At 47.3% G+C, this 13,921-nt stretch overlaps 1 protein-coding gene across 2 annotated transcripts in view; it reads right to left on the bottom strand.

Annotated features, from left to right (window-relative positions):
• ATPSCKMT (ATP synthase c subunit lysine N-methyltransferase) overlaps positions 1-13,921 on the bottom strand; it is a 297,910-nt gene that overhangs the window by 210,271 nt on the left and 73,718 nt on the right. For both annotated transcript variants that reach the window (XM_086965273.1, XM_086965274.1), the window contains exon 2: positions 7,192-7,466. In XM_086965273.1, coding sequence (XP_086821399.1) covers positions 7,192-7,466 — 275 coding nt within the window. The remainder of the gene's footprint in view (positions 1-7,191; positions 7,467-13,921) is intronic.

Raw genomic sequence — 13,921 nt, 5'->3', positions numbered from 1 at the left:
ACGAGACTCGAGTGGCGATATGGTCCATTCGGAGTCAGATATCCTTGAGGTCCTCCGTTCCCATCTACAGACTGTGTACGCAGCTGATCCCTTGGTTACGGAGGACTCCTATCGACCATATCTTCGAGACTTGGACCTCCAGACCCTGCCAGAGGCAGCGGTGAAGGAACTTGAGGCCAAGCTGACACTGGGTGAGATCTGCGCGGCGCTAGCCGCTCTCCCACGAGCTAAGACCCCTGGCGGGGACGGTTTCCCATCTGAGTTTTATCACACTTTCGGGAACGTTCTGGCTCCCCTTTTATTTCAAGTTTACAATAAAGCTCTGGACGCTGGCGCTCTTCCACCCACCATGAATCAAGGGGAAGTCTGCATGATCTTGAAAACGGGCGGAGATAGTTGCGATCCAGCAGCATTCCGTCCTATTACCCTGATTAATACGGATGCAAAGATCCTCACTAAGCTGTTGGCCACTCGCCTAGCCCCACACATGACTAAACTGATCCCCTCGGACCAGTGTGGATTTATCCCGGGCCGTAACACGGCAATGAGTTTGCGCCGCCTGAATCATGTCCTTCATGGGGTGCGGGGGAGAGAGGGTCCCCACGTGCTTGTGTCAATTGACCTAGCTAAGGCCTTTGATACGGTACATTGGGGGTATCTGATGAAGGTGCTCCAGAGGACGGGGTTCGGACCAGGGTTTTGCAGTTGGATCCGTGTGCTCTACGGGGCGCCCCGTGCCAGGGTTCGGCTGGGATCGGCCCGTTCGGAGGAAAGGTCCTTGGAGAGAGGCACCCGCCAGGGCTGCCCTCTCTCCCCTCTTCTGTTTGCTCTAGCAATCGAACCCCTGGCAGTCTCTGCCCGCGCAGAATTGCAGCAATGGGGAATTACGGTAGGTGACACTGTCAATGTGATCTCGCTCTATGCTGACGACGCATTATTCTATCTAACATCCCCGGCCGAGGCCCTTCCCGTTTTGATGCGGACCCTGGACCGCTTTGGCGGGGCCTCTGGGCTGCGTATCAACATCGGTAAATCCCTGGTTTTCCCATTGACAGGCTGTGCTCCGGACCCAAGCGCAGACATCCCATGTTTGGGTCTACAATGCGAGCAGGAAGCGTTCCGCTACCTTGGCATACAGGTGGCCGTAACTGACGAGACCCTGCTGACTTATAACGTCGACCGAGTACTCTAAGCTCTCTACAAATCTGTCACCTTTTGGAACACACTCCCTCTCTCCCTTATGGGGCGATTGGCGATTGCCAAAATGGTGATGCTTCCCAGGATTTTGTACGTTTTGCAGAATACCCTGTGTCCATTGCCTCCTCGAGCGTTTCGCACACTTGACTCGCTCCTTACCTCTCTGCTCTGGGCGGGCGGGTGCAGTGCAGTCGCTCTACGCACAGTGACCCGGTGCTGGGAAGAGGGAGGCCTTGAGGCCCCGAGATTTGACTTATATTACTATGCGGCGCAACTTCTTCCAGCCACAAGGTGGTTCGCTGACGAGGAGAACTGGGAACTGCTGCTGCTGGCAAGCACGGTGAACGAAAGGGCTCTGAGGGAGGCCTTGATGCAAGGACAGGGTGCAGATGAAACTTTGCCATACGTGGTGCGTCACACAGCAGGAATCTGGCAGCGATTCGTCAAGAAGGTATTAAGACGGGCCCCATTTCATAGGGAGCTCCCAGTGTGGATCTTGGCCCCCGGTACTCCGGATGGAGGAGAACATGTCCTACCGAGAGTGGCGCTGTGGTGGATGTGAGACTCTGGAGACCCTGGCGGACCTCTACCCAGATGACTCTTTCGTGTCCTTTTAACGGGCTATAGAGTTTTTTGGGTTAAGTAGGGGGCAGTACCTCCACTACAGAGGCCTCCAAGACATAGCCAGAACAACGTGGCCCCAGTTCCCGGAAGCGCCTCCGCTGACCTATACTCTTGACATCATCTTATCCTGTGGTAGAGGTAGAAGGCTGATTTCCCTGCTCTACTCGGCCATGCGTCAAGATTCGACCCCCCCGACCGCGCCGTCTTGGGCGGCCTGGGAGGCGGACTTGAGAGTGGAGTTGGAACCGGGACAGCGTAAATTAATCGGGCTCTTGACCCATAAGGTCTCCTGTAATGCCCGTTTCAAACTTATACATTTCAACTTTGTCCACCGTACCTATATGACCTCGGTCTCCCTGAATCGCATATCTGCAGATAGACGACACAATTGTCCTAGGTGTGGTGCGCAGAAAGCGGGATTTTTCCACCTAGCGTGGGAATGTCCTCTAGTCAGTACCTTCAAGAGGGAGGTGGTGGACCATATCGGTCGTGCCACAAAACTTAGAACTGCGCTGGACCCGCTCCATTGTCTCTTGGCTCTAGTGCCCAAGCCCAGAAAGAGGAAGCTGTCTTATAAATTTCTACAATTACTGCTAGTCTTGGCAAGGAGGCGCGTGGCTATAACCTGGATGGGTCAAAGGGCTCCCGAGATATCCCTCTGGCTGAGAGATTCCAGAGAATGGGCCCTGGCTGAAGAGACGCACATGCAGCGCACTCGCCGGGATGGGAAATTACAAGATGATCTGCTTGCTTGGAGAATGATGTGCATAGAGGGGTTGACGGATGATGATTCTGATGCCACCAGCGCTGAATTATTCACCCCTGATGAGTCTGAGTCAGAGTATGCTGGAGGGGGAGCCGAGTTGGAGGGTTGAAGTTGGGTGTAGTACCCCACCGAATGCACGCTAATATTCCTTGGTGCGTATAACTGTGATTTGCTGTGCTCCCCACAGGTCTTTTACTGCATGATAATGACTGCGCCTTTGTTGGGCCTCACGTAGATAGCCTGATTCTTTAAATACTTTACTAATGATGCCATGCTCGGGGGGTTTGTTTCTTCTTCTATGTTAAACAGAAAAAAAAAGGAAAATTAGCGAATACAAAGATAGATGCGTATCCTTAATGCACAGCTGAGTTTTTCTTGACACATGCTCTGATTCTACGCCGCCCAGCCTCCGGGATGTGGGCCTATATGGCTGTGTTTTGTCCTGAAAATTGCATGTCAATAATCTTGCATTTGAGTGGCTTGGATGACCACGAGAACCTGTGCCTTTTTATGATTTCGCAATAAAACTATTTTTCAAAAAAAAAAAATCCCCTGCCTTCCATATACATAGAACCTGGGTAGACCTGAATGGCATATATGCTGCAGTGCAAGGGGTTGAGCTCACACTAGTTAGGGTATATGCACCACCAAGACTACCGTAGCATACCCTAGACAGGATAACTGAGATCGTACTGTGCTTGGAATCTTCCACACACATAGTGGGAGGAAACTTCAACGATGTTGCAGATCTGTACATGGATCGCACATAGAAGTATTGAACAACGAGGGAATACGCCACTGGCCAGATTTATGCAGACACTGGGCCTCATCAACCTCTGGCACCTGATTCACCCCACAGACCATGCTTACTCTTATTTCTCTGGAGCCCAAAAAGCCCTCTCCAGAATGACTACCTTCTGGCCCCGGCGGGGGGAATAAGGTCAGTTGCTATGGTGGAGTACCTGGCAAGGGGCATGTCCGTCTACTCCCCCCTATGGCTCAAAACAGAAGGACGTCCCCAGAAAACAAATAATTATTGGAGGCTTAACGCGCGGGACCACTGAGATGCAGACATTGTCTGAGATATTAGGACGAGCTCGGATATTATATTTCCGAGAAAATGAAGGCTCGGTGTCCTCCACGGTGGTCCTTTGGGAGGCCTTTAAACCTGTGTTACAAGATAGGGTGCAAAACACAATAGAATACAAGAGGAGTGAGGAAAACCAAGAGGCGGAAGCTCTGGAAAGTCATTTCCTCGAACTGGAGATGGACATGGGCCCAGATACAGACCAACTCCTCCTACACCAGATATCAATCAGACGCAAGGAATACTTAGCCCTAACCTGCCGAGAGGTAAATAGCACCTCCTGGCCACAAAACATCGGCTCCATGATACCGGAGATAATGAAGAGAAGCTTCTTGTATGGCTGGAAAGGAAAGAGAGAGAAGCTAGATGGGTGTCCGCCTTACATGAGGGAGATAATACATTAACATCAGCACAGGATATAGCAGACGCCTTCACGAGCTATTGCACAGCTCTATACAGAGCCAGGACCACGGCACAATGACCCCAAATCCAAAAATATCTCCGCACAATTGATCTTCCCTCCCAGTCCTCAGAGGACCGAGAGGTCTTGACAAAGAGCTAACCCTAGAAGAAGTAACAACAGCAATAGGTAAACTTAAAACTGGGATGACCCCAGAACCAAATGGAATTCCTGCAAAATTCTTTAAGTGAATTCTAGCCTATTGAGCCCATACTTGTTGCAAATGTACCTAGTCAGGGCCCACCAGACATAAGTGGATTTACTACAGGATCGGTGGCAAGCCGAGACGAATAGATCTCATTATACGCCAACGACATCCTTCTATATGTCACCAATCCCTCTGAGACACTCCCAATCATTTTACATATATTCGAAGACTGTGGACAACATGCTGGCTACAGAATCAACTGGGACAAATCCACTCTTTAGCCAACTGGGGGACCCATAGACACACGGGAACTCCATAGTCAACTACAGGTAGACCATGAAGGATTTAAGTGTTTAGGCATTTACATAACTACCAATGCCACGCTGAGTCTTGCCCGCAATATCCGGAGGACGCTAAACAAATTCCATGGGGAGGTAGAATGATGGAGAAGGTTGCCTCTGATCTTATTGGGTAGAGCAGCAATGTTTAAAATGGTTACACTCCCTAAGTTACTTTATGTCCTCCAGAATACCTACAATATGGTACCCGGGGAAATTTTTAAGAAAACAGATACAGAGGTGCGTACACTACTATGGGATGGATGGCTCCAGACGCTTCAGCGCAACCCTTATAACGGCGGGATTGCTCTCCGGGACACAAACCTTTTACAGTGCGGCACAAATCAACGAATGGGGACACCTTCCAGGAGACCACCCGACATATGCAATAGAGAGAAGTCAATTTGAACACCACACATATCTGCACTATATATATGGAGGCATGTGACCCGACAACTTTTGCCTGTGACCCAGAGATCAATCGAGGCATGGAAGGGGGTGGAGAGGCAAATGAAATGGGATAAAAAAAAACTTACAAAGGAGACCCCACTATGGGAAGGGGTACGCCTACCAGAGCTGGGAAAACTGAGAGGCTTTGGGACATGGGATACAATCGGAATATAGGGACTGGGAGAACTCCTTGAGGAAGGGTCCCTGATCACTTTCAGCTCCCTACAACGGGAGTACCAGTTAAGTGACAACCAAAGGTATCAGTACTTGCAGCTACAACACGCATGGCGGGCTGAAAGGGTTGACACCAATATACCCTAAATATGCACCATTGAATGGAAGAAAATAACAGAATAGGCTATCTCATGGACATATAAGACTCTGATGAATAATATCCCCGACAATTTAAAAGGTCTCAGGGCGCAATGGGAAAACACTCTAGGGGAACTTGATGACGTGGTCTGAGAGGATGCTCTAATGCACCCAAGAGAGGTAGAATTAGACTAAGATGACGACTGATATCATTTAAACTTTTACATAGGACGTACTTTGGTATACACCGCCTCCATAGATTTGGTCGAACAGAATCTCCAGTGTGTTTGCGGTGTGGCAGGGACATAGCGACATACATCAACACCCTATTCGAGTGCCCACACTTACAATCATATTGGGCCCAGATTTCCGAGAATCTTCGCAGGACAATTGAGTCACAGCTGCCAACGGATGCCAAATACACCCTCTTGGGCATACCCTCAGACATAGATGTACCCTGGCATACCCTCACGCTATGTAACCTAGGAATGGTAGTGGCCAAAAGGGACATAGCAAAGTATTGGTGTGCCCTCACTACTCCAACGATAACCGAATGGAGAACTGGGATGTACTTCTATATGGGGGCGAAAAGGGTGACTTACAAAGCAAGAGGGTGCCCAAAGAAATTCTCTAAGATCTGGAGCCCCTGGTTGCGATACAACAGACTAGAAATGAGTGCTGAGTCAGGCAACTCCCAACAAGCATTAGTAGAATAATTGCAGGAGAGGCGAAACTCCCACTTACCCAGATTCGCAGTGATGATAAATGCATTAAAGGAAAACTGGTAGAAGGAGAATATGCGAATATCAATTTATAACTGTATTCTTCATGTATTGGCTCTGTGTGATGGTGACTGGGGATCTCCCACGTCTGCATTGCAATGTTATGCATTTCAAAAAAGTACTAAGGAAAATATTTATTATAAAAAAAACTATTTTCTGGCTCGCCCCCAAAATGAAAGGATTTCCTATACACAATTATTGCTTAACAAATGAGTTAAAACAGCAGATTTATCGTGGCATGATCGTAACGACATTTTAGCAAATTTGAATTGTAAACGTTAGTACCTTAGCACATAGCACTTTCCCATTTTAAGAAAGCACCCAGCATCTTTAATGCTACTGCAATCCAGAGATGTTCAAAATATGAAACATTTCAACAAATTCATTTCACACAAATGAATAGGACCAGGCTACGCTACGGAACTAGTGGAAAGACCTTGGAAATGCTAAACATCACAAACACTAGAAACTCATTGAAAGCTTTCTATTTATAACTGATAGGAATAATCCATTACATCGGTTGTCTTCGCTCTGCAGAGGTTGTCAGGAGAGAAGCTATATACTGGGGCATTATGGAAAGGTAAGGTGGTAAATACAGGAGAGAATTAAAGAAACAGCATCCATTTTTATCGAAAATGGAGTTTACTTTTCACATAAATGTGGCATAACTGAATTATGTTAATAAACCCACTTCCATACCTCATATTAAAAATGTTTCAACTGTTATCATATTAACTCAGCATCTACACATTGGATCCAACATGAAAATTATTAGTCATTATTATTTATTGCACAAAAATAAAGATTTTTAAAAATGCTTCCATACTTGTCAGCATTCTCTTTCAATGTCACTGTTTCCATCTCAGCAACATGAAGTATTTTGGTATTAAATCAATCAATCAACGTCCATGTTTACTCGCTAATCTTCCCACAGCCTCCAATTTTACCAAATAACTCAACTCAGTCATATATCATTCTTTTCAAAACCCACTACACCCATACATATTCACAAATATTTTAAACTTACGATGCGGCCATCTCCACTTCCAATGTCAACCAAAGATCCAGATCTCTTCTGGAGCATTTTTAGAACATTTTGAAGTTGAGCTGTAGTTGCAGGCACAAAAGGAAGGCAAATCTTTCTAAGTGCAGGAGTTATGAATGGAGTGGCTACGGCATAAAGGCCTACCAATGTGCCACCAATTAATCCAGTAACCAGAAGACCCCAGCTTCTTTTTCTTGTGGTACTTGCGTGAGAAATGGAATGTCCTTCTTCAAATACTTTAGACATCACTTTTGTACCTGTAGATATAAAACAGAAACCTTTTCAAAATAAAATTATGTATTTTATTGTTTCCCACATAAATGTTGCTGTACACTCTTAATTAGAAGGTTTAACGTTGGAGATGCTCCTTCCAGAAGTGATGATAATTCTGAAGGGATTGGTGTACCAAATATTTTTTTATGTTTACCAAACAATAATTTAAATATTAGAGCAAAGACTAATAAGCAAACTAAGCAAAATAAGCAGATGTATTTTCTAACTGAATTTCAAAACTAAATTAAACAGCAGTCATATTTTCGGTTGATGCAAACAAAACAGGTGATGGACCGAATGTGGATCAATGTCACACATTCATCCCAGTCCAAAGATCTGGGCCCAAATCCATCGTTTTTTTGCACTCCACACCACCCTGGGTTAGACAATGGCGATATGCAAATCAGCTCTGACCCTGTGCCCCATGGGAACAGTCCAGTCCGAACTACAAAAGCCATGTCCTTCCCAGAACGGAATCAAGCATCCGAGGACCGGACCGGTTCAGAGGTAACACCTCTCATCAGCCCGGCTAGCTTGACTCCAGTGGTGTGGAGTGCCTGGGACCCATGTCTGAGCATCCCCAGCGCACTTATGGCGGCAATTCCAAACAAAACAGGTGATGGACCGAATGTGGATCAATGTCACACATTCATCCCAGTCCAAAGATCTGGGCCCAAATCCATAGTTTTTTTGCGCTCCACACCACCCTGGGTTAGACAATGGCGATATGCAAATCAGCTCTGACCCTGTGCCCCATGGGAACAGTCCAGTCCGAACTACAAAAGCCATGTCCTTCCCAGAACGGAATCAAGCATCCGAGGACCGGACCGGTTTCGAGGTAACACCTCTCATCAGCCCGGCTAGCTTGACTCCAGTGGTGTGGAGTGCCTGGGACCCACGTCTGAGCATCCCCAGCGCACTTATGGCGGCAATTGCAAACAAAACAGGTGATGGACCGAATGTGGATCAATGTCACACATTCATCCCAGTCCAAAGATCTGGGCCCAAATCCATCGTTTTTTTGCACTCCACACCACCCTGGGTTAGACAATGGCGATATGCAAATCAGCTCTGACCCTGTGCCCCATGGGAACAGTCCAGTCCGAACTACAAAAGCCATGTCTTTCCCAGAACGGAATCAAGCATCCGAGGACCGGACCGGTTTCGAGGTAACACCTCTCATCAGCCCGGCTAGCTTGACTCCAGTGGTGTGGAGTGCCTGGGACCCACGTCTGAGCATCCCCAGCGCACTTATGGCGGCAATTCCAAACAAAACAGGTGATGGACCGAATGTGGATCAATGTCACACATTCATCCCAGTCCAAAGATCTAGGCCCAAATCCATCGTTTTTTGCACTCCACACCACCCTGGGTTAGACAATGGCGATATGCAAATCAGCTCTGACCCTGTGCCCCATGGGAACAGTCCAGTCCGAACTACAAAAGCCATGTCCTTCCCAGAACGGAATCAAGCATCCGAGGACCGGACCGGTTTCGAGGTAACACCTCTCATCAGCCCGGCTAGCTTGACTCCAGTGGTGTGGAGTGCCTGGGACCCACGTCTGAGCATCCCCAGCGCACCTATGGCGGCAATTGCAAACAAAACAGGTGATGGACCGAATGTGGATCAATGTCACACATTCATCCCAGTCCAAAGATCTGGGCCCAAATCCATCGTTTTTTTGCACTCCACACCACCCTGGGTTAGACAATGGCCATATGCAAATCAGCTCTGACCCTGTGCCCCATGGGAACAGTCCAGTCCGAACTACAAAAGCCATGTCCTTCCCAGAACGGAATCAAGCATCCGAGGACCAGACCGGTTTCGAGGTAACACCTCTCATCAGCCCGGCTAGCTCGACTCCAGTGGTGTGCAGTGCCTGGGACCCACGTCTGAGCATCCCCAGCGCACTTATGGCGGCAATTGCAAACAAAACAGGTGATGGACCGAATGTGGATCAATGTCACACATTCATCCCAGTCCAAAGATCTGGGCCCAAATCCATTGTTTCTTTGCACACCACACCACCCTGGGTTAGACAATGGCAATATGCAAATCAGCTCTGACCCTGTGCCCCATGGGAACAGTCCAGTCCGAACTACAAAAGCCATGTCCTTTCCAGAACGGAATCAAGCATCCGAGGACCGGACCGGTTTCGAGGTAACACCTCTCATCAGCCTGGCTAGCTTGACTCCAGTGGTGTGGAGTGCCTGGGACCCACGTCTGAGCATCCCCAGCGCACCTATGGCGGCAATTGCAAACAAAACAGGTGATGGACCGAATGTGGATCAATGTCACACATTCATCCCAGTCCAAAGATCTGGGCCCAAATCCATCGTTTTTTTGCACTCCACACCACCCTGGGTTAGACAATGGCGATATGCAAATCAGCTCTGACCCTGTGCCCCATGGGAACAGTCCAGTCCGAACTACAAAAGCCATGTCCTTCTGTGGTAAATAATTAGTTACCCTGTAATAATTTCTACACATTAATAAGGATTACTCATATAATGAGAGGCAGAGTCCGTGGTGTCCGATTCAGAAGGACTTTAATGCAATAGCTCGAGCTACTGGAGAATCGGGTTCCATCACCACTAAGGTTCAGGAAGGATCATCATCTGGATCTTTATTCACAAAACACATTATATATAGTTAAAACATACATTGCATTGAATAGAGAAGGCGGAGCGCTCCAGGCGGAGCAAGTGAGAGAGAGATAAGAGCACATGGGCGTAAAAGAGGAGTGTAAGGAGGCGTACACGTGGGTGTTCACTTGATGAGTCATAGGTGTGTCATAGGTGGGTGGATGCATAGAGGAGGTCTGCATGGTCAGCAGGAACCTTTACCCTACTTGTGCGCGCAAAACTGGTCATGACGTGAAATTGACGTGTAATTTGGGGAGAGCTGGGGGGAGCTGACTTTAGCGCTAGTAGAGGAGTCTGGGATGTCAGAATGACCTGCACCTTTGGCATATCTGATATCTTGTGTTTAGAGGATGTATTGTCTGAAGTAAAGGTCGCTCGAGCAAAGGCTGCTCATCATTAAATGCTAGTGTGTGCATATATTTCTTCGTGCATTGCGTGGGGGCCATGGGCCTTCTATGGAAACGGGTTCTGTAAATCACTTGAATGGAGACAGAAAGGCTAGGCCCTATCTTCTGCAGGTGGAATATGTTTACCCCTTTCAGTAGACTGGAATGTGTTTTTAGTGGAGCGGAGCAGATAACTGTAGGCAAAATACCGTCTTGGCAGGCCAGGCTGGGCACCTCTCGGCGGAGCAGGAAGTAAGGGAGAGGTCAGGGATACATAACTATTCTGCAGCTTTCAGAGTCAGAGGAGGCTTGGAGCCTGAATTCGAGTCCTGGCTCGGCTGTGCCACAAAAACGTTCATCTCGACTTTTAAACGTGTACCATGTAAATGCATTGGCAACATAGGCCTCAGTGCAGAATTAACGTTTCATTCATGGAGGACCTAATAACTGTCATGCTAACATTGGACGGAAATGCAGAGGCATTATTATTACAGGCAGGAGAAGGGAATTACATGATGACATGGACATACATGGGGCATGGTACATACATAGGGTGCGTGTAGGGGACACACTGGCCACGTAAAATTTCTATTTCCTCATTCCCTCCTTGTCTCCTACTGTGCCCTTCAGGACACATCTATATTCATGAGACCATCTATTTGTTCATACAGCATCATTTGTTAGTCTTTTTTCATTCGTGCACGTGAACGTGGACGGGGAATACAGGCAGTGGCACACAAGCCGCAAATCGCTGGGCCACATTGCAGACAGAGACAGCAACTGAATACTACGAGCAGTATCAGTCCTAGGAACAACAGTTCTTTCCATCCCCAAGCTGATATCACATTCCAGAGCCAACCGGACCAAGTCCAGGTGCCTGGATTCTGGTGTATCTCGTGAGCTATCTTATGGAGCCTTGTTATTGCTGCATACACGGATGGTGTGTTATTAGGAATAAACACACAACAACTGGAGCCGATCACTCTACAAGCCCCGCCCCCATCTGCCAAGATGACGTCAAGAACAAGGCGGTTCTGAAAAACAACAAGTCTCATAGCAGACTGCTCCTCGGTCAAGTTACCTAAAGCAGAAGTAGTCTCATTCACTACTGCTTCCAGAGTTCTGGTTAACTTGCGTATTAATTTACTGTTTTGGACGGGACCTATGAAGAAAAAGAATCCTTTATTGAAATCTGAATATTGCTCCCACGCTGTCTCAGTCTGATCGACAACTGGGGAATCGGTCTCCCTCTTGTGTCTAACATGTACTAGTCGTGAATCTCGATGATAATGGGATGGGGCTAAGAAAACAGGTGGCAATAGGAACGCTATATAACACGTCCCACCCCAGTCTAAGGGCAGACGTACATAGGCTGTCTGACCGCAAATGAAATAAGAATGGCGGGAAGCTTTGAAAGTAGACTTTCCTTTATCATTGAACTCGACCACAGTATTACAATCACTGTGTCCCAAGTGTACCGAACCATTCTTTCTAACGCATAATTCACCTTTTACTGGTAAGACGGTTATGAACGGTGAACCTATATTTGTCTCGGACTGGACATTCAGAATCATAAGGTTAAGGGAAACATTTCCTAATTCGTACACCTCATTATCTAGATTAGTACCTGTCCTTTGGGGAAAACCATCTTTATCGGGGAAACATGCCTTATTCATTGCTATATTCAAATCTCCCCCAATCCATTCACTCTGGGAATCTGTGAACTTTCTGTCTTGTAATGATGACATTAAAGCAAACCATGCTCCACACGAACCATTGTGCGAAAACGGAAAAGGAAAGAGGGGCAGAACTCCCTTCATTTTCTGATAAGGTGGGAGTCGGCCACATACCCAGCAATTCGTTACATTGCTGGTCTGATGTGAATGGTGTAACATGCTAATAAAAGTATTGTTGCGCAGTGCTAGTCGATATGACAATTCATGGGGTGGCAGATCACTGAATGTGTGCTCTACAGTGTCATTGAAGGAAGAATGTATATGTGAACCAAGAGGAGGAAAGAAAACATGTAGCATCAAGCTTATACATATAATCGATATACTTAGAAAAAACATTATGATCAGAGTTACTATGCATCTGCTGCATAAGTTTTTACAGTATTTCTCCTTCTTATCTCTCTGTCTATCCTTTGGGTCTACGATCTTATACATGTCAGGAACCTGTCTAACCGATTCACCCAAGGGGGACTTAAACAATTAAACGCTGTCTGACTTACTAGACCATAGCTTTAATTTGTACTCCTGTTGCGGAGTCTTTTCTAGCAAAGGGAGTTTCGAGTCACTGATATCTGGGCAGTCCTTAGTTTCATTTACTGATCCGAGTCCATGGAAGCGTTTAACGTGGTGGGCATGAATCCAGCCCTTTCTCCCCTCGACCTTGACGGCAGTCCTCGTTGTTAATAGTACCAGCTTCGATGCGCGCCAGCGGGGCTCGAGAGGACTTGAACGATCAAAGTTCCGAATTAGGACGGTGTCTCCGGGAACGATGCAATGTTCTTTAACCTCGGTGTTGTCGGGGAAGGCAGCTGCAACCTGTGAATGACAAGAAAGGAGTGCAGACATCAAGGAAGCCAGGTCATCTGTCAGCATATTACTGTCGACATCGGTTATTTTTTTCGGTATAGGCATACCCCACATATTCGGTGGTCTACCAAAAACCACTTCGTACGGGGACAGTCCTGTTCTGGAATGAGCTACCATTCGCATGTAAAAGAGGGCAACCGGCAAGGCTACCATCCAATCCACGCCTTTTTCTGCACAGACTTTCGCTAATTTTGTTTTAAGTGTCTGATTGTGTCTCTCGACGAGGCCTGCTGCCTCTGGGTGTCGTACGCAATGGAATCTCCACTGGTACCCTAACAGAAGAGATACTTGTTTCATTAATTCAGAGGAGAATGGCTGACCGTTATCTGAGTACACGACACGGGGCAAGCCGTACCGCGGAAAGAATTCTCGGACCAACTGCCTGGCAGTGGTCACAGCAGTGTAATCTGGGACTGGGTACGCTTCTGTCCATCTAGATAGTGCACATACAACTACCAGGACGTACTTGTATACTCAACATCTGTCCATCTGAATATAATCCATCCGGAGGACTTCAAAAGGGTGGTCAGGAGGATGAAATCCACCTTGTTCGACGGGAGTGCCTTTGCCTGGATTGAACTGGCAACAGATCATGCAGGTACGCACTTTCTGTTTTGCTGCTGCACGCAGGTGCTTGTTGAACCAAATATTCTGTAAACTGTCTAACATAGCCTTTTCTCCTAAGTGTGCTGGACTATGTGCTGTATTTATGATAACTTGAACCATTGAGTCAGGGAGAAACCATGTGGCTTTGCCTTTTGTCATCCAACCCTGGTCTGTCTGGACCCCTCCTTGTTCAGTCCATTT

Source organism: Lissotriton vulgaris, chromosome 4_1 (genome assembly GCF_964263255.1).
Source record: "Lissotriton vulgaris chromosome 4_1, aLisVul1.2, whole genome shotgun sequence".
NCBI classification, from domain to species: Eukaryota; Metazoa; Chordata; class Amphibia; order Caudata; family Salamandridae; genus Lissotriton; species Lissotriton vulgaris.
This window is presented reverse-complemented; position numbering and strand designations above follow the sequence as displayed.